Source organism: Carlito syrichta, unplaced genomic scaffold, assembly GCF_000164805.1.
Source record: "Carlito syrichta isolate Samal-C Ts95f unplaced genomic scaffold, Tarsius_syrichta-2.0.1 Scaffold304542, whole genome shotgun sequence".
In the NCBI taxonomy this organism is placed as follows: domain Eukaryota; kingdom Metazoa; phylum Chordata; class Mammalia; order Primates; family Tarsiidae; genus Carlito; species Carlito syrichta.
In genome coordinates, this window is record NW_007248638.1 from 182456 (window position 1) to 203670 (window position 21215).

The window sequence follows — 21215 nt, forward strand, 5'->3', positions numbered from 1 at the left end:
CCGGGACTTTTTGTATCAGAATTGAGGCAGGAATGATTTAGAAGAAATAAGGTCTACCAAGGGGAAGAAAGATCTCAATTTGAGCTCCGTGGAGCAATTATATCATAATCCTCCACCATTAGAACACTATTTTTAAAACTGGACTCATAAGGGCCTTTTAATTTTCATTTTATAATAATGTGGCTCATACCACCACTGCTGCTACTACTACATGAGATAAAGATTAAAAAAGATAGAAAATAATCTAGAAACGCATTGAAGATATATCTTAAAAGTCAGCCATAGTGGGTAAATTTCCATGTTTCTTTCTCCTTATTGCAAATGTTTTTCAGTTTGTTACTTTTACCTTCTAGGAACTCAAACATGGTTTGACAATAAGACTTTATTGGGTTGTTTTGTTACCTATATTTAATTAATTTTATTTGAAAGATTCATCTGTCACTAGAGTTAAAGTACAAAATCTATTTTTTGTAGAGGTAGTATTTTGCTTTGTTGCCCAGGCTGATCTTAAACTCCTGGCCTCAAGTGATCTTCCTACCTTGGTCTCCCAAAATGCTAAGATTATAGATGTGAGCCACTGTGCCTGACTGTTCTCTTCCTTTTTTTCTTTGACCAACAGATTGTTCTATAACAAGGATAGACAAACTGACCTGTGGGCCAAATCTGGCCCCTGGTCTGCTTTTGTATGACTCACAAGCTAAGAATGATTTAAACATTTTAAAGAATTGTTGCAAATTAAAAAAAAAAGATTTGATTTATAGAGACACATGCAGCTGGCAAAACTATTTACTGTTTGACCCTTTACAGAAAAATTTTGTCTACCTTTGTTCTATTTTTCCTACTTCTTGGTTACATTAATCCCTCTGGAGTTTTACATCTGCTTATTCTTCCTTATGGGTATATGTGTATGTGTATGTTTGTGTGTTGGGAGTGGGAGGGTGTGACTGTTTTTGGTAGATTATCTTCGGTATGGGTTATAAAAGTTTAAGGACATGTAATGTGGAGTACATGTATTATAATACATAAATCTTTGAGTGTGGGGCTCACTGAAGTTTCAGCAATAGGATACACTGGGAAAGAGTAAGCTGAGGTTGAGATAAGGTTTGGAATTAATGGGAAATAACCCGGCCATAGAGACTGGCACTCAGAATGCAATGGGAATGTCCAGGGCTTCTGCTGAGTGCAGGGTTTTCATCTGAATCTTTGAGATGGGTCTGTAGAATATACAATTAGGTCACTGGCATCTGAACTGGCTGTAATGACTGTTCAGTGAATTGAGTGAATGCGTGGTAGCCAGGCAGAGGTCTGGTACTTTTGGGGAGGTCTGACAATATGCAGTAGTACCCTTGCTGACTGCTGTATACTCTGGATTAGAACAGAGTAGGAACTCAATATTAGACTTGCTAATGAATGGATAGGAGAAGAAATGAAGGTCAGGTTCACATTTTGGGGACTGGTAATTATCAGACAGGTATGTGCTGCTACTTTTTATCCTGATAGGAAGAACATGGAGAGATGCCTCTGGCAGTTGTTTTGTCAATCCTTTGGTGTTTTCTACATAAACAATCATATCATCTATAAATAAGGACAGTTTCACTTTTTCCTTTCTGATCTTTATACCTTTTATATTTTTTTCTTACCTTATTGCAATGGCTCCAGTCTCCAGTATATTATTGAAAAGAAATGATTTAAGCAGACATCTTTGCCTTGTTTGTGATTTTAGGGAGAAAGAAGTCATTAAGTATGATGTAAACTGTAGGTTTTTTGTAGATGCTCTTTATTTCCAGAAATTTATAACTGAATTTTTCAGTTAAGTGTGGGACATACTGAAGTCTCAGCAACAGGAAACACTGGGAAAGAGTGAGCTGAGACTGAGATGAGGGTTGAGATTAATGGGATATAACTTGGTCATAGAGACTGGCACTCAAAGGACTTGATCAGATTCAAGTACAGTTTGGGTTTTTGTTTTTTTTTTGTCTGTTTGTTTTGTGATGGGCAAGATTACATAGGTATAATTTTATCAAGAGACATAATATCTGAAATTGTATCTTTTTTGTGATATTAGCTATTGATGAGTGTTGCCTCTGTCAGTTACTACATTGCAGGTTTAAAATTGTTATATTCTAATTATGTTAATTTCTTCTGTTTATTTTTATTTTTTAAATTTTTTATTTTACAGTTGTGGGGTACAATTCAGGGTTAGGTATACAAATGTTCATTATGCAGGTACCCTATGTTGATGAAGTGTGCCCCCACCTCCCCTGGCAGATTCCCACTACTGCCAATCCCGCCTCCCCTTATTTGTATATTACCTGAGGTACTTCTGTCTCAAAGAAGACTTTTACTTCATAAATTGTTTGACTACCCTGGTGTACAGTTCCTATAGGAAGGACAGAAAAATGCCTGATTATTTTCTTTAACTTATCAGTTTTGGGTATAGTGAATTGATTTCATAGCACCCTCCAAAATTGGCCAGTGCTTTTATAAATATAAGTTATGAATTCATTATGTGCTTCAAGCCATTCATTTGTCATACATATTGATGATAAATAAATGTATACTTTTCTAAGTTCTTTTAGAACTTATTATTTATCACTTTTCTTTTAGGATTGTTGTCAGGTCTTTGTTTCATATAATTCATGTTTTCTACTAAGATGGAAGAACATAAGCATACTCTTGCATAAGTAACGACAAAAAGAGGATGTAATAAAGGCTTATTTCTAATATCTGTGAATAAAGAATGGAACTGTTTGCCCTTGAATCACACTTAAGATATATGGCAGCATATTCCAAGAAACCTTGGAATTTTTTGAGTAAAACCACAGGAGTCAAACTCTCTTTGATTGGAACCTGCAGGAGAATAAGCTTTTGGTTTCATGGCTCTTATGTTAAAGGTAATATGTGTCAGAGAATATAAGTCGTAATTTTAAAGTTTTAAAAAGTTTTTTGGTAAAAATCAATCATTGGAAAACCTTATACATTTCTGTGTAACAACAGGGGAGAAAGTCTCCCCAACATACATTGTTTATTTTTGATGTAATGTTAACTTCATGTGGTTTAGCTGTTTGACTTAAAGCATGTGTACATAACCTTCTGAACATCCATTTAGTTTATAATATGCCAATTTCCTAGCAATTATTATTGTCCTAAAGTATAACATTTCACTGTTCAACATCAAATATGTGCACAAAGGAAATTCAAATTTATGGAGTTTCATGAGCTTACACAATGTCTCTACATAGTAAGTGTCAAACATGGTTTCTTTCTACTAGCTTTATTGTAGTTTTTTTGTGATTATAAAAATAATATTGCAAAAATTTACCAAATAGGATTGCCATAATCCTGCCCACAAAGTTATATATTAAATTATGTATCTAGATCTTTCTTGAATATGGATATTCATTCATAAAGAATATTTAGATCTTGAAGGATGTTTACATTATACTTTACCAAAAAATACTGGAAGTTATTTCTGGCAAATATTAGGCAATTAAAAAAAACTTTCACACTTTTATGAATTGTTTGTATTTATTGTGTGAGCCACTGTGCCTGAGTGTATATTGTATGCATATATAATATACACACGTGTGCCTGTTTATGTACATGTACATATAGGGAGAGGGCTAAAGATAAAGAGGCGAGAGGAGGAGAGATGTATATTTAAAGATAAAATTTCTGTAAGGAAAGACATCAATGTGGTTTAACAATTACAGATAATATTGCTTAGGGTGATTTTTTTTGTTAGTGCCTAATGCTCATCACAATACATATTAACTAAATAGAGCACTGTATATTATGTGTATTGCCCTTAGTTTCATGAACTTAAGAATTCGTGACCATTATTTAAAGTAAGTTGTTTCATTTACCAATCTTAGTTCACATTAATTTTTGATTGCTGAGAACCTTCCCACCCCATGTATATTTGTGTGTGTGTGTGTGTGTGTGTGTATGTGTGTGTGCGCGTGCGTGCAGATTAGTGATCTGGAAAAATGTTACTTTGTCTCTGATCCTATTGAAGAATCAGAGCAGAGCCTACAGATATTCTTTTTGCTGTGATCTTTTTGACTATAGAGTTGAGGCATACTTCTCTTTTAGTCTCATTGGATGCTTAGATCATTTGACATCCTTTATCTGTTATGTGACTTAGTGGAGGACTTGAGTTTCTAATAAACATAACAGTTTTGGCAGAAATTTGTTTCTAATGAAAAAACATTTTAAATGAACGACACCTTGAAAAGATCTTGTGCATTTACTGTTCTTGTTTGAGTAAGAAGACAGTGGCATTTTAATCAGTAAAATTGATTTTATATATAGGAAGCATTTCAAGTGGCATTTAGTGCTTTTTTAATAGTCTTACACCTCCAATGTATATCAAAGTAGTCTTTTAAAATTTTGAATTTCTAAGAAAAGGGAGAGCTTTTTCTTCAGAAGTCTTTTATTAGAGCTCATCAGCCTATAAATTCAATATCCATTCTATTTTCACTGGTACTTTTTACTTTTAACAGGTAGAAACTGTAATGGAATTCTAGGCAGTATTCTACCCTCCAATCCTGTCCCCATTTTCTACTTGTGTGTCTGAAAGGCGCAAATTCACCTCAGGAATAAAATGTACTTTTTCTATAGAATTATAGAGAGTATTTCCCCCTGAAAGTTATGTAAATTACTGTGAGGAGGCCAGAAAGTTGTTGTTTTAAGTTCACTCAACAGCTGTTGATATGTGATGATATTGCAATGAAAAGTAGATGGTGGGGGTTTAAGTTGCTTCAGGCTCCCTACATTCCTCCCCTATACCCATGTGTGTGGGGAGTTGGGGGAAATGGCTGTTGGCCACTGATAGCCATTTACTGACGAGAGGTTAAACCCAACTGGATGCAAACAAATACAATTATAAAACATGATCTTTTGTAATCACACCCAACAGTAGGATTGAGACAGAACCCTAGGGAGTTCTTAGATGGAGAATCTGAATTTCTGTGTTATATAAATTATTTCTATGAAAAGGATTTTCATTTTATTTGTCTTTGTTTCCTTTTGAGATTAGGTGGTCATGTGTTTAGTTTCTTCTGACTCTCATTACTAAAATTACCAGATTGCTCATAGAAGTCATTTCATCCCTCACTGAATTATTCTCCAAGCTAACTACTTATTAAGTGATCCATAGGAGTGTTTTAATGTTAATGAGAGAAGCAGAGTGTTCAGTAGTGCTTTTTCTCAAACTTTGTTGGTTTCTGTGGGTTTCTAGGATGTGGAGAGCATCTCGTGCGTACCATATTGGCTAGAGAATGTTCACATGCTTTACAAGCTGAAGATGCTCACCAAGCTCTGTTGGAGACTATGCAAAACAAGTTTATCAGTAAGTATAACATTTAAAATATTACATCCTTCTAAATACAGATCATTTCACTAAACTGTAAGCACCATGAGTTAGGTATTACATTTGTATCTCTAGACCTAGTTCTAGGGCCTAGAATAGAGTTAGGTCCTCAGTTAATATTGATCATGAAAAGAAATTCCACCATAATAGTTAGTGTGGTGTGAAATCTGCCATATAACTAATCTAATGTCCAAGTTGTGAGACAGTATCTAGGATTAGAGTGATATATAGTAGAATAAATACATAATTATATGTATGTTAATAAGAACAGCCTGATGGCAAAAATGGGAGCTGAGGAATGAGTTATTAAAAGGATTTTGAGGTCTTCCTCTGGTGATTTTTCAGAGAAAGGTTGATTACATTCATGTTACTACATCCTTAAATATATTAGAATCAGACTTAGGTCTTATTGTTCTTTTGTTTTAATAATTACTGCTATTGAATACCGTTTTTAAATAAAACAAATTCTTCATCTTAATAACATCTGTATAACTTGTTAGTTATGCAGATATACTAGACACATTCTCACAGACATTAATGAGAAGAAATAGTAGGAGTTGAATATGAGACATTCATGAAAAGTTAACTTCCTGGAAACTCTGAGGGATGTGTAATTATGGCAATGGTAACTTTATGCTTGTTGAGAATGACCTGAAGTACTGTACTGAGTTTAAAATCACAGATTAACTAGCTAGTTCTTCTTCTCCAGGTTTGGGTTCATGCTAAGGAGTTCCTGAACTCCATTCTCTTTTCTTTGTTGCTTATTTGTACTCTCCTTTTGTATAGCTCTTTAAAACTGCTCATAGGGTTGGGCTGCACTATTTCATTTTGCCACTGGGATTCATTACCTTAATGCATATTGAACCCCTCTTAAAAGTTCCAGACTCATGCAGAGTAGTATGAAATGTCAGCGCTCACCTAATTGGCCCTGTTCATTTAATATTCACAGTTGAAGAGACGTAGTTTGTGCGTAGTTGTTGCTTTACCCAGCCATCTTGGTAGCTGGTGGTTGTTTGGTGTGTAAGAAGACACTGCCTTTTGATTTGTTTTTTTAAAAAGAGAGTGTGAAATACAGAAGGACATTGTCGTGGGAATGGACAGCTGCATTCTGCTCTCAATTCTGTGTCTGACTTATTGGATGTAGCAAGTTACTTAACTGATTTTATTTTATTAAGGAAAATATCAAGCAATCAAGCAAGAACATTAGATAAAAGGTAGTTTCTGAATTCTTTCACTATGCTAAATTCTATTAATTATCTACTGTATTCAGGTTTGAGTTCATGTTAAGGAGTTCCTGAACTCCACTCTCTTTTCTTCTGTTGCTTATTTGTACTCTGCTGTTGTAAAATTTTTTAAAATCAGATGATTTGAAATGAGATTGGAAAATCAAAATTTTCAGGAAATACTTGGGGAGCACAGATAATATTTACAAATTAGTTGGAATGAAATAAATTGAATTTACCAGAGGACTGGACCAGGAGTGAGGAGGTTAGGTTATTTTCTCTTTTAATGAACTGGTGGTGTAATTAGTTATCTATTTAGGACAAGTCTCTTTGCTCTTAATTTCCTCATGTGTAAATTGAGAGGGAAGATTGGTTTAGGATGATCCCTAAAGGCCCTTCCAACTCCAAAATTCTATTTGATCTTTAGACAAGTTCACGAGCCAATCTAAACTACTTCTTTAAAGAAAATTGAGCTGTGCACAAGGGCTCATACCTGTATCCCAGCACTTTGGGAGGCTGAGGCAGGAGCATCGCTTGAGGCCAGGAGTTCAAGATCAACTCAGGCAACAAAGCTAGATTCTGTTTCTACAAAAACTTTAAAAAAAAATTAGTTAGGTATGGTGATGTTCACCTGCAATCCCAGTTGAGTCCAGGAGTTTGAAGCTGCAGTGAGCTATGATTGCACCACTGCATTTCAACCTGTGTGGATCTCACTCTGTCTTTAAAAAAAAGAAAAAAAGTAAGTACAATTATAAATCAAACTAGTTACTAATTGAAGTGGTAAATTAAAATTGTTAGAGGTGGATCTTAAGTTTCTATTTGAAATGGTTTGGCTGAAGTTTTTTCAGGCAGTGATTGAGGTAAACTAGCAACTACTTTCTTGGTTTTATGAAAACAATGGTATTCTTCTCTTTTTTGCTATTTTTGTTTTCTCATTTTAAAAAAGATTTGTATAAATAATATATCTAGAGGTTTTCATTGCAATACACACACAGAAAAATTTTGCATAATAATCTAATCAAATAGCCATTGTCATTTTTGAGCCTCATTCTTCTTGCCAGAAAGAACTACTGCTAACAGTATGGTATGTATTTATAGCCCTTTCTTTTCCTCCTTTCTTCCCTCCTTTTCTTCCTCCCATAGAAGAGATTTTTAATGTATTGTTTTGCAGCATACTTTTCTATTAATGTATTTTGATGCTCTTAATGTGTCAGTATATATAGATTTATAACTGAGTCTTTCATGGTTCAATACTTAATTCATTCCCCCTACTGAAAGAGTTTTAAGTTGTCTGTAATTTTTGTGTATATCATTTTACCATGTGTAAATGCTTATTTCACTGTACTCTTTTTTTTTTTTTTGAGTTGGAGTCTCACTCTGTACCCAGGTATAGTGCAGTGACACACTCACGGCCACCCCAGCGTCGACCTGCTGGGCTCAGGTGATCCTTCTGCCTTAGCCTTCCAAATAGTTGGAACTACAGGCACATGCCACCACACCTAACTAATTTCTTTTTTTAATTTATTGTAGAGATGAGGTCTTGCAAAGTTGCCCAGACTTGTCTTGAACCTGTGGGCTCAGACAATCTCACCTCGGCCTCCCAAAGTACTGGGATTATAGGCATGAGCCCCCGTGCCCAGCCTTATACTTTTTTAATTGAGCATTTTATATGATTCCATTTCTCTCCTTTCTTAGCATCTTAGTTTCCTCCCTCCCCCTTCCTCCCCTTCTTTCCCCTTCCCTCCCCTCCCTTCCCCTTCCCTCCCCTCCCCTTCCCTCTACCCCCTTCTTCCTTCTCCTTTCCCTCTTCCCCCTTCTCCCTTCCCATTCCACCCTACCCCAGTTCTCACTCTGTCACCCAGTCTGGAGTGCAGTGGCACAATCATGACTCATTGCAACCTCTACCTCCTAGGCTCAGAAGATCCTTCTGCCCCAGCCTTCCAAGTAGCTGGGACTACAGGCATACACTATCACAACTGGCTAGTTTGTTTATTTTCTGCAGAGATGAAGTTTTGCTGTGTTGCCTAGACTAGTCTTGAACTCCCGAGCTCAAGTAGTCCTCCTACCTCAACCTCCCAAAGTGCTGGGACTATAGGCATGCGTTGTCATGCTTGGCTTATTTACTTTTGTGACTTTTTAAAATGGTTATTCTAGAGTTTGGGATATATATTTATAAGTCCAATTTTAAATAACTCCATACTACTTCACAAGTAGTGCTGCAAGTTCTAACAAAGTATTTAGAATTCCTCCCTTCTATCCCTTGAATTATTACCATTAATTTTATTTATACTTAAGCATATATGTATATATGTAATTGGAATACATTGTTGTTATTATTTCCAATAAATTGTAATATGTCATATCAGCTAAGAATAAGGAAAATAAAAGTTTTAATTTGCCCTCACATATGTATTCTCCAGTTCCCTTTCTTTATACAAATTTGAGTCTCTACCCTATATACATCTCCTTCTCTCTGAAGATCTTCTTTTAACCTTTCTCATAAGGCACGTCTACTGACAACAAATTCCTTCAATTTTTGTCTGAGAAAGTATTTCTTCTTCACTTTTGAAGGACAATATCGAGGGTACAGATTCTAAGTTGACTTTTTCCTCTCAACACTTGAACTATTTCTTTTCTTTTCTTTGCTTCTCTATAGGTAAGGCATCTTTTTCCTTTAGCTTTTTTTAGGACTTTTTCTTTCTCTTTGATTTCTGTAGTTTAGATATAATATGCCTAAGTGTAGTTTTTAGAATTTATCCTGCTTAGTGTTCTTTGAACTTCCTGGATCTGTGGTTTCGTGCCTGACATTAATTGGGGGACATTTTTGGCCATTGTTGCTTTAAATATTTCTTTTTTTTTTTTGAGTTGGAGTCTCACTCTGTCACCCAGACTAGAGTGCAGTGGCTGCTCCCGGCCACCGCAGCCTCGACCTGCTTAGCCCGGCACTTTAAATATTTCTTCGGTGTTTCTTTCTCTCTTTCTTCTCTTTCTGGAATTCTCATTACACATATGTTATTCCTTTTGCAGCTGTTCGTGGTTCTTAGATGTTCAGTTCCTTTTTGTTTTTTTGCAGGGGGGGAGTCTTTTTTTTTCTCTTTGTTTTTTCAGTTTTGAAAATTTCTATTGGGATAATCTCAATTACAGAGATTCTTAGCTGTATCCAGTCCATCAAAGGCGTTCTTTATTTCTGCTACAGTGTTTTTTATTTTTAGTATTTCTTTTAAATTCTTTCTTAGAATTGCTATCTCTTCACATACATTATCCATCTGTTCTTGTATGTTGTCAACTTTTTGCATAGTGCCCTTGGAGTATTCATCATCATTTAAAAGATTTATGATCATTTCAGAGTCTGGTTCTGATGCTTATTCTGTCTCTTCAAACTGTGTTTTTGCTTTTTAGTATGCCTTGTAATTTTTTTTTTTTTTTTTTGTGGAAAAGCAGACATGGTGTGTTTGAGTGATTTCTGGAAAGAAATTCCTGTAAATAGGTCTTTAGTGATATGATGGTAAGGTATGGGGGAAGAGGCCTTTTTTATAGTCCTGTGATTAGGTTTTAATCTTTCAGTAAGCCTATCTATGTCCCTCAGCTGTGAACTTTACAAATGCCTCTTAGTTTTTCACCCTATCATCCCTCTTAGTGGGGACAGAATGGGTAGAGGGAGCTAAAGTTTAGTATTTCCCTTCCCCTAGGTTGATTAGGCTCTGATAAGACCCTAGCAAGTTAGGCTTTGTGTAAAATAGTTTCCCTTAAGGGCAGACCTTGTTAAGAACAAAATGCTCTGGTATTTCAAAATGGTTCCCCCTGCTCCTCTTTGCAGGAAGTAGGAGGGGGTTTTTCTCCAGTCTTCACTATAGGAATTGGGTCTAACTCCTCGAGTTAGAAAAAAAAAATTTAAGTCACATGGGAGTCCTCCTATGACTAGTTCCCCCTGGAGTTTTTAACTCTTAGACTTGTCCATGCTGAGCCTTCTGCAATTTGTCAGTTATACTGCTTTTCCTATCCTCATACTGGTTCCCAAGGAGATTTCTGCTCATGGGTTTCTGCTCCCACAAATTGTGATTCTCTGTAGTTCTGAGGGCAGCAGTTCTGTGACCTTACTTCTCTGATGGATTTAAGAAAAATTGCTGAATTTTTATTTTGTTCAACGTTTTGTTTGCTGTTAGGACAGAGTAGCAACTTCCAGGAGGCTACAAGAGAGGTTGAGAAATTTTCCACGTATAATGTGGCCTTTTATATTTTTCTGTGAATTATCTACTCACAGTTTTTGCCCATTTTTATGTTGTACTGTTTGAGGATTTTCTTATAATTCACATTTAATGTTTGTTAATGGAAAATTATGTTAAATAAAGGATTCTGAAAAGGCTTAGCAACAATCATCTATTTAGAATAGAAAAATAGCCCTAAATATATTTTTTAGAGTGATGGTGTGTTTAGTATCTATGACCCTCTCCCAATAATTAGGAATTTTTAAAAAATTCCTTTATTTTATACTTATGGTTCTAATTTGTTTTTATGTGCTTTTTCCTGAAGTAGTAGTCAGTGACTTTTAAAGTAAAGATTTTTGTCCTATCATTTTGCAATTTGAAACAAACTCTGAAATCATCTTAAATGTAGAGTATGTTAAAATCTTTTTTGATAAACAAGAATTTAATGTGATAGACTGTGAATAAAATTGAAAGACATTTCAGAGATGAAAATGTTTTTGTTTCCACTTGCATTACCATTATGCCAAGATCAGGGCTTTGGTTTGACTTAATATGGGAAGCATAAAAGAGAATAACCAATCCATGCATTTTTAAAAAACCACTCTTCTTGTAACATACAAAGCTCATAAAAATGGGTACTGTAAAAATAGTGCCTTAATAATACTTCATGCTAACCAGCTGATTATAGACTGAATGCTTAGTTAAGTAGGGAAAGACATAAATAGATTTCCTTTTTTGTTGTTCTTTTTAAGTGATTACACACACATACACATATAAAAGCTCTTTCAATGATTCATATGTGACTTTTCCTAGTTATGGTTATTTTTGAACAAACTTGGTTTCATGAATTATTCTTTTTGATGCAAACTGTGGCTGTACGTGTGGTATGTGAACTTCAGGGTGGCATTCTTCCTGCCCAGTACTCAACAGTTAATATCATAGAACATTTTCAGTTGGTTTCTGCTTACTACTAACTATAATGATTGATAAGGTGTTATCTGTGAATATCACTTTTCCTTTTTTTCTTTGAATTTTAGAACTGAGTTAGCCTTATCAACCTACAATCTCTGTGACTATTGTTGAAAAATTCCATGTCGTTTATAGTATTATGATTAAAAAGTTCGTGATTTTTTGCTCTTTAATTTACTTTAGTCTTTTGAGGAGAGGTTCTTACCCTGCTGTTGACATCAGAGGTTCACTGTTAAATGCAGAATGCTATCAACAATTGAGCTGAAGGGAGTCCTTCTCATGATTTTCTGTCAAATAGAGACATTATAGTCAATAAGTATTTTCTTTTAATGACCAAATTTTTAGCTAGATGCCCAATAAATTGTGAACACTTTTTTTTAATAGAAGGAACAAAAGTATATTGTCATTACACATTTAACCTCTTATATAAGATCATCAACAATGTTTCATGAATTTCTTTATAATTTAGAAAGCTTAAAAATTATAATGTTCTTTTCTCCAGTGCATTTTTGTGTTTTGATACGACTTCCCCCATATTTTATATGTATATTTCTCTTTTCAAACACTAAAATCTTTTCTTTTGCAGCTATCTGAAGCTTGAGGAATTCGTAAAATAAATTCTTTTTTATCTATTAGGAAATCAAAGATGTTTCTCCTTAGTTATTTTAAGTGCTGTGATAGCCCATTGTACTCACATGCCCAAACTGCAAAATAAGGAAAATAATAAAGTAGGCATCTCATAGCATTATTTTTTACCACTAAATTTTGTACCCTAGACTTTATATTTTCAGAATTTTATTTATCTTTTTTATTTAACAAACACTCATTATAGTCATTAATGTACAAGGTACTTTGTTGGCTACTGTGAAATAAAACAAAACAGACTTGCTATCAGGGAACTAGTATTCCAGAAGAGAAAAGACAAATGCACAGTAAACAAAATGTAAGGTATAATACGTAGTACACAGAAGTTCAGAGAATACAGGGACTTCCATTCCTGGAAATGCTGTGAAATGGAGATCATGGAATCTTCTGTCTACACATAACTTTAAAATGCTAGACAAAATATTAAAGGCACAAGTCATACTTTCAAATGAATGGATTACATTTTTATTGAGGGCCGTCCTAGATGTAGTGTGGCAGAAGTAAATGAAAATCTTTTCTGAAGAAATATACTTTCTACTCAGATCTCAATGAAGTTCACATATGTGAATCTAAAATAAAATAAAACACATATAAAGGAGAGTTACCATGAGAGAGAGTATGTATGTCAACAGAAACTTTAACTAGACTATCAAAGACTTTAGATACTAGAATTACTGGATAGAAAATATGAAATAAGTATGTTTTAGACATTTATGTTTTAAAATAGTTACAATCATTTTGGAATAAATATTTGTCATTAGTATGACAAGTGGAACATATGTCTGCCCCACAACCCAGAAATTCTAGTCCTAGATATGTATGTGTCTACCAGATGATGTGCACAAGATATTTATAGCACTGTTTTTCTTAACAGCAAATGAATGAAACGACTCTAATGTTCATTAACAGAATATGATGTGGCAGTGAAAATAAATGCATTAAAACTACACACATAAGCATGAATGAACCTTAAAATCATAAATCTAAGTTAAAAAATATAGTTTGCAAAGAACTACAGTCAATATGCCACCATTTATATAACTTTGCAAAATCAAACATTATTTAATCATGCTTATGCACATGGTAAAACTATAATGGAGGGCAAGAAGTTATTAAGAAGTAATTTGGGGTAGTCATTTCCTCTGGGAGGAAAAACCTAGGAAATCTCAACAGTATTGGTAGTATTAGATTTCCTAAGTTGTTTGTTGGATTAATGGATGTTTGTTCTATTAGCATGCTTAATAAATTACATATTACACATATTCATTTTATGTTTTAGGGGAAAAAAATCATAGTTAAACTCATGATATGATAAAATCAGGAAGGCAGAGGAGTTCAGAAGAAGCAGAAGAAAGTGTTGTGTCTAGTAGATCCAAGAAAACATCATGAATGAAGTTTCTATGGAAGGGAAAACCTTCGGATTTGTTTTATGACCATCAAGTGATCTAATTTAAGAGTTGGGCAGACTATAGTCTAGAAAGTAGTATAATTGCAAGTGGAAAAAAAACCCTAAAAATATTGGCTTAATGTAATGAACAGTCACATAGTAGTGGAATTGTATACTAAGGTGCGGAATGGATTAGAGGAAGGAGACTTTGAGATACTAATTGGTGGGTCACAGCAATTAGAGAAGCAGAACTAGATATGATATAAAGGAGGACTGTTTGGTGAAGATTCTTGAAGAGAAAACTTCTTTGAGAATTTCTTGATCCAGCTTGATGGTTGATTGAATGTGACAGGTAGGGAAAGAGGCTAGAGTTTTTATTCTGAAAGATATGGAATTCCATGCCAATAGTAAATTCTAAGAATGTCATGTATGAAGCACTGGGCATGTAGAAAGAATGGGACTGGTTTGACCATGGAGTAGAGGCATTTGAAGGCATGACAGCCAATTGCATATGTGAGATTAGAGCTTGAGAGGGAAGATGAGACTTTGGGGTTGTCCTCATATAATAACTTGTAGTGTCTTCCATAGAATGCATGATCCAACTGAGAGGCCAGATCAGCTCACATGTCATTTTTGCAAAGTCTTTGCTAACTGAACTACCCTACCTAAAATTCTACTCCTCTTCCTACCCTCCTATTTTGGTTTATGTTTCCTTTTAGCCCTTTTTGATTTATTCTATATTTACAAGTTTATGATAGTCCATCTCTCTTAAGCAGCACACAAACTCTAAGAGAGCAGGGATTTTGACGGTTATTTTTACTCCATTGCTAGAAAGTGAGTATCCTGTGAAGGGGAGAGAAGAAAGAGGGAGAATGTTGGAAAGAGAAAAGCACTCTGATTTGAAAGCCAGAGATAGAAGGAATTTTTTGACATAACTGAAGTATTGCTATGTGTTTAGAAAGGTAAATGAATATGGAGAAAAAGCTTTTGGTTTAGGCATTAGGAGGGTGTGAATGTTTCTCAAGAGGCAGGGTAGGCTGGGCATGGTGGCTCAAACCGGTAATCTCAGCACTTTGGGAGGCCCAGGTGAGAGGATTGCCTGAGTTCAGGGGTTTGAGACCAGCCTGGACAAGTTAGTGGGACCTCATCTCTAAAATACAATTAAAAAAAAAAATATCAGCTGAGTGTGGTAGCATGTGCTCTGTAGTTCCAGCTACTTTGGAAGGCTAAGGCGTAAGGATTGCCTGAGCCCTAGATTGAGGCTGTGGTGGCCGTGAGCGTGTCACTGCACTCTAGCCTGGGCAACAGAGTGAGACTCTGGCTCAAAAAAAAAAAAGAGGCAGGTTAAGAAAAGATGAATTCTACTGAGCAGCTAGGAGAGAAAAAAAATCAGAAGTGATGAAGATCTTTTGAACCAAGATTTTTGGTGACAAGTTAAATGGTTTAGGGGTTCATAAGATGACTGACACCCACAACTTTACTTCTAAACTGTGTTCTAATATTATACAAATTCATTGAAGAATAATACTTTGTTTTTAATCTTTTTTTTTCTTTAACTGGAGTACATTTTTAGAGAATCACAGAGTTGCAAAATCATGTTTTTCTTTCTTTGTGACATAAGATATATACAGAATTCCAGAACATTTTAAGTGTATAGAAGTTTTATAAATAAGAATGCATTTAAGTCAGTATTTGGGAATGAGGACAAAGGGGAAAAGAAAAGATGGGAAGTTCTACAAAGATGACAGTCATTTTAGAAATGAATGTGGCTTTCTAAGAGCCTTCAACAATGTTCATTAGGAAGCTTCTGGAATAAGTGAATGACTTTTGCTTGTCCTTATGGGGTAGTTGTTATGGTGGGCTCTGCAATGACCTCTTAAAGTGCCCCTCCCTTTTAAATATAGTTTTAAGAAATATTGTATTTAAAACAAGATATAGAAATTTTATGTGGGAATATCAGGATGTTGAAGAATAGAAATAGTAATTAGATAATACTCAGTGGAATTGTTGAAAATAGTAAAAACTTGAGATTTTCCCCCCTTTGGATAGAGTGGATGATTAAAAATTACATTTATTACCAAAGTGAGGCCCAAACTTTACCTATACAGTGACTATTTGTATACCTAACCCTGAACTATACTCCATATCTTAAAAAAAAAAAAATTATTGACCTACGTAACTGTCATTTGAAAATAAATAGTTTAAATTGAGTAAAACTTAAATTTAATTTTTTATTGCATATTTAGTATAAGATCAGAGCCTATCACAATTTTCAAAGAACCCAGGCGTTACTTTTTTTGACAGGGTTAATACATTTTTACTGAGTCAGCCTGTCTGGGCAGTTCAATCATTTTTCTCTTCTTCCTCTCCTCTTAGAAGTGAGAATAATCTTTGTTACTGTATTAAGTTACTAGCAGAATTGATCAGCAGCAGACAGACAAGATGGACTTATCAGAATCAGTGAAAATGGGTAGCTAACAGCAGGAGAACAACTTCATAGGTTTTGGGCTCCCAAAATGAAAGTTGGTTTTCTCCCTGCGGCTGAGGTTTCCTGTTTACATGAGAACCCTAGCCTCCCAGAGCCTGGAAATTCCATGTATTTTGGACACTTGGAGCTTTTTAAGTAGTTGAGGATGATTGTATCAACCGCAGATGTGTTCTCCTTTACACAGGTCTTTGGGGGAACCAAACCAAAAAGGTATTTAAAAGAGCTACTAAATGTTGATAACTGGAAATAATTTGATGTTATTTGGTTAGAAAGCAAGTAGTAAGCACAGTACTAACAAAGGCAAAACAAAACCCCAAAATACAAAACTTCCAAACTCTGCAGTTTTATGTCACTTTATTTTTATTTATTTATTTTTTCATGTCACTTTAAAAAGAACCATAGTTTTGTTGCTCATCTATTTGATTTTAGAAGTGGCCAGTTTGGAGGGCCGTGGACTTGATTATAAAGGTTAGTGCCATCACACAATTGGGAGCTGCTGAACTATTCACAGTAGTTATTTTGAGTTTTATGTTAAAAGATGTTTATGAAGTATTAACATGTAATTAAAACCACAGAAGGAATTTATTTCATCTCATGCAGAAAAAAAAATAAAGATCTTTGTTTTCATATTAGCAGCTTTTTTTTTCTCATAAGGGTACTGATTAGGTGATCAAAAAGCTTTTTTTGTCTGTTCTTTTAGTTTGTGAGCATGTGGAGAAAACCACTAATATTAGTTACAGTAAACTCAAAGCACATAATTATAATGTTGCAAAAAGCAAAGGAAAATTAAATCATATGAAGCTGAAGACTGAGTTGTATAGTACATTGGCTTATTAGTCTGAATAGGGCTTAAGTTGCACTTGGTGGATTGGGTAAATAAATAAATCCATAATTATTATAATGTTCATAACAGAATTTACAATTATTTTTATAATTTGGAAGTTACTTCCCTTCATTATCTAATTTTTAAAGCCATCAGATATTTGAAAATAACTGATTCTTGAGCCTGTGAAAACCACACATTCGTGAGGGAAGACTAGAGTATATGTAAACAATATTATTCTTAACCTTTTATGAATGTAGTAAAACCAAGTTCATTCATTAGCATTAATAGTGGGCAGCTTATGCTGAGTGCTTCTCACATAGTCCATCTGAGGGTTACTGTCACTGATGATTTTCTGGTATTGTACCTTGTTTCTGGGTTGATTTTCAGTTTCAAATTGGGTAAGCTCAGAGTATCTTCCTTAAGTGGCAAGATTTGTATTTATTTAAAACACCTAAAAGAAATCAGTAGCAGGCTTCATTATTTGAATTTGTGATTATGCATTCTCTAATTATATTTGTTGGGAAGATTTTGAATGTATTTGCTGTAAATGTGTGTGTGTGTGTGTGTGTGTGTGTATGCAGAGTACCTTTTTATAAGGGTCAGAAATAATCCTGTCTTCCTTTCCTTCTTTTCCTTTTTTTCTCCTATAAAATATGTATGATGTTCCAAAGAGTTTCTTGTATTCTGTAATATTTAGATACAAAGATACAAAACAAGTGACTTTTATAAATATAGAAACCTCTATTTAAAGAATCCAACCCAAATACAATTTGACTGACAACCAAAAGCTGAAAATTAGCTCACTTAGGTCAAATAATTTTGAGATAATGGCACTTTAAACAAAATCATTTGGGAGCAATTAGCTTTTAATTTTTTAAAAAGGCATTTTAAAGACAATTGAAGAAATTTCAATGGACTGGTTGATAATTTTAATTACTATTAATAGTGTTAGGCATAATAATATTTTTGAGGTTTAGGTAGGAAAATGCCCTTAAGAGATGTCTTCTATAGTATTTAGTATGAAGGTTTACAAAGATTGAACATTACTTTCAAATGGCTGAGAAAAAAAGTATTTGTGTGACTGTGTATGAGAAAATTGCTATCTCTATGAAAAAACACAAATGAAGCAAAATGTTAACTTGAGAATCTAGCTGAAGAGTATATAAATCTTCATTATATTACTGTCTCAGTTTTTCTGATGATTTGAAATTTTAAACTGAAAAGTCAAGGAAAATTGACTTTATAAGTTGTATTATTTGATCCTTGTACATTTTAAAGTTTTTTTTTTCTTTGAAGTCATTCTTGTGACTTAAAAAGTTATGTCTGCTTTGCCTTCCTCACAAGGTTACTAAAGGTTGATAAAATGATATTCAGATCTTTGTTTCTGTGAGAGATCACTCAGTATTAAAACTCTAGTTCCATCCAGGTTGCTGCAAAGTTCATGATTTTGTTCTCTTTTATGGCTGCGTAGTATTCCATTGTGTATATGTACCACATTTTTTAAGTTCAGTTCTCTTTTGATGGACAGCATGGTTGGTTCCAGGTTCTCGCTATTGTGAGCAATGCTGCGATAAACATACGTGTGCAGTATCTTTTTTATAGAGTGATTTGAGTTCTTCAGGGTATATTCCCAGTAGGGGGATTGCGGGGTCATATGGGAGGTCGATATTTAGAGCTTTTAGAAATCACCACACTGCTTTCCGCAGAGGTTGCACTAGTTTACACTCCCACCAACAGTGTAGAAGTGTTCCCTTTTCATCACATCCTCTCCAGCATGTTATTTTTCGAGTTATTGATAATGGCCATTCTGTCTGGAGTTAGGTAGTATCTCAGTGTAGTTTTAATTTGCATCTCCTTGATGATTAGTGAGGCTGACATTTCTTCATGTGTCTGTTGGCCACTCATATGTCTTCTTTTGAGAAGTGTCTGTTCATATCTTTTGCCCACTTTGTAATGGTGACCTTGAACAATTATAATGCTATAAGAAAGCAATTGGCAGTAATGGAAAACTGTCAGGGAAGGGGGGGTGGGACTGGCAATTGAGGGAAACTGCTATGGGAGGGGGGCATACCTCATCAACAAGGGTACCTGGATGATCACTGTTTATACCTAACCCTGGATTGTACCCCACATCTTTATAATAAATAAATAAATTTTTAAAAAATCTTGCAAAAAAAAAAATAGAAAGTATAACAATGAAAACAAAATCTGATTCAGTTGGTACAATAAGGGAAAATTATAGACTCATATAACTCATGAATATTATTACAGAAATACCAAATAAAATATTGAGTAGAATCCAATGCCTAATTAATCATTAAAAAGGTTGATAAAATGAGAGTAGGTATATCAAAGTCAAGAAAATTCTATACACATGTGAGCTGTCAATGTTATTCTTCATGAGATAGTCATGTCCACATTATAGTTGTTTGATGTCCTGATTTCAGTCTCTGATGATGAGGTTTTTTTTTAATTTTAAAGAAGACTTAACATAACTTTATTTCTATAAGATGATAAAATGTGAAGTTTACAGATTCTTTTCTTTTTTGCTGTCATGCCAAATAATGATGCAGGGATCTTATTTTATAAAACAACTGCTCAAAATAAGGTTTTACATGTTTTTCTAAGCCTTTAATGTGTGTTTTTAGTACTTTTTTTTTTTTTTGAGTCACAGTTGACCAGGCTGGAGTGCAGTGGCATGCTCACAGCCACCCCGCCATCTACCTGCTGGGCTCAGGCAATCCTTCGCCTCAACCTTCCAAGTAGCCGAAACTATAGGCAGATGCTTCCATGCCTGACTAATTTTTTGATATACTGTGGAGACGAAGTCTCACCAAGTTGCCCAGGCTGGTCTTGAAACCCTGGACTCAGGCAATTCTCTCACCTTGGCCTCCCAAAGTACTGAGATTACAGTCTTGAGACACTGCACCTGGCCTTTATTAGCTTTTTAATTCATCTTCTTAATTATATTAACCTGAATATATCTGAAGAATATTCAGTTCAGATTCCCAATCTGAAGGTTTTTAAAATTAATCTTTTTATTTTGACATAATTGTAGATTTACAAGCAGTTGTAAGAAATAATACAGGGAGATCTACGTACCAGTTATCCAGTATTAACATCTTGCAAAACCATAATAGAATATTACAACCAGGATCTTGACAGTTCACCCATCTTATCCAACCTTTCTAAGTTTTATTTGTACTTTGTGTGTGTGCATGTATGTGTGTGTATTTAGTTCTATGCAATTTTATCGCATGTGTGGGTAAGATACAGAACCCCCTCACCATCACAAGGATCCCTCACTTTCCCCCTTTATAACCACATCCACTTCGCTCCCTGGCAGCCAATAATCTTCTATTTCTATACCTTTGTCATTTCAAAAGTGTTATATAAGTGGAATCATACAGTATGGAACCTTTTGGGATTGTCTTTTTATACTCAACAAATTTCCCTGGGGATTCATCCAATTTTGGTGTGTATTAATAGTTCATTTATTTTTATTACTGAATAGTATTCCATGGCATGGATGTTCCATAGTTTGTCGAACCATTTACTTACTGAAGATTTAGATTGTTTCTAGTTTTTGGTTATTACTAATAAAGTTTCCATGACCACTAGTCTATGGGTTTTTATGTTTGCACAAATTTTTCATTTCTATAGGATAAATGCCCAAAAGTGTATTTGCTGTGTTTTAAGGTATGTACATGCTTAGTTTTATAAGAAACTATGGAACTGTTTTCCAAAATTTTGCTAAGTGTAGACAATCCTAAAAGGTTACATACTGTATGATTCCACTTATATAACATTTTTTGGTTTTATTTTAAAGATGTGGGATACAATTCAGGATTAAGTATACAAGTGGTCATTGTATAGGTAAAGTTTGGGCCTCCCTTCGGTCCCCACTTTGCCTGGTTTGAGATCAGGCACCCTTATTGATGTTGTGTCCCCCATACCCACCCTGGCAGTATCCTGCTACTGCCAATCCCTTCCTTATAGTATTATAGTAAATGTTCAGGGTCCACTTATGAGTGAGAACATGTGGTACTCTGTTCTTTGTTTCTGTGATAGGTCACTGAGTATGATAGACTTTAAACC

General features: G+C 34.6%; 1 protein-coding gene across 5 annotated transcripts in view; it reads left to right on the plus strand.

Moving 5' to 3' along the window:
- The window catches only part of TASP1 (taspase 1), a 261197-nt gene that overhangs the window by 168429 nt on the left and 71553 nt on the right, over positions 1 to 21215 (plus strand). For 4 of the 5 annotated variants that reach the window (XR_504437.1, XM_008060150.1, XM_021713422.1 and 1 more), the window contains one exon: positions 5243 to 5353. The exons of the other annotated variant lie outside the window; for it this stretch is intronic. Coding sequence is in view for 3 of the 4 variants with exons in the window: in XM_008060150.1 (XP_008058341.1) it covers positions 5243 to 5353 (111 nt within the window). In the remaining variant the exon portion in view is untranslated. The remainder of the gene's footprint in view (positions 1 to 5242; positions 5354 to 21215) is intronic. 5 annotated transcript variants of the gene reach the window in all.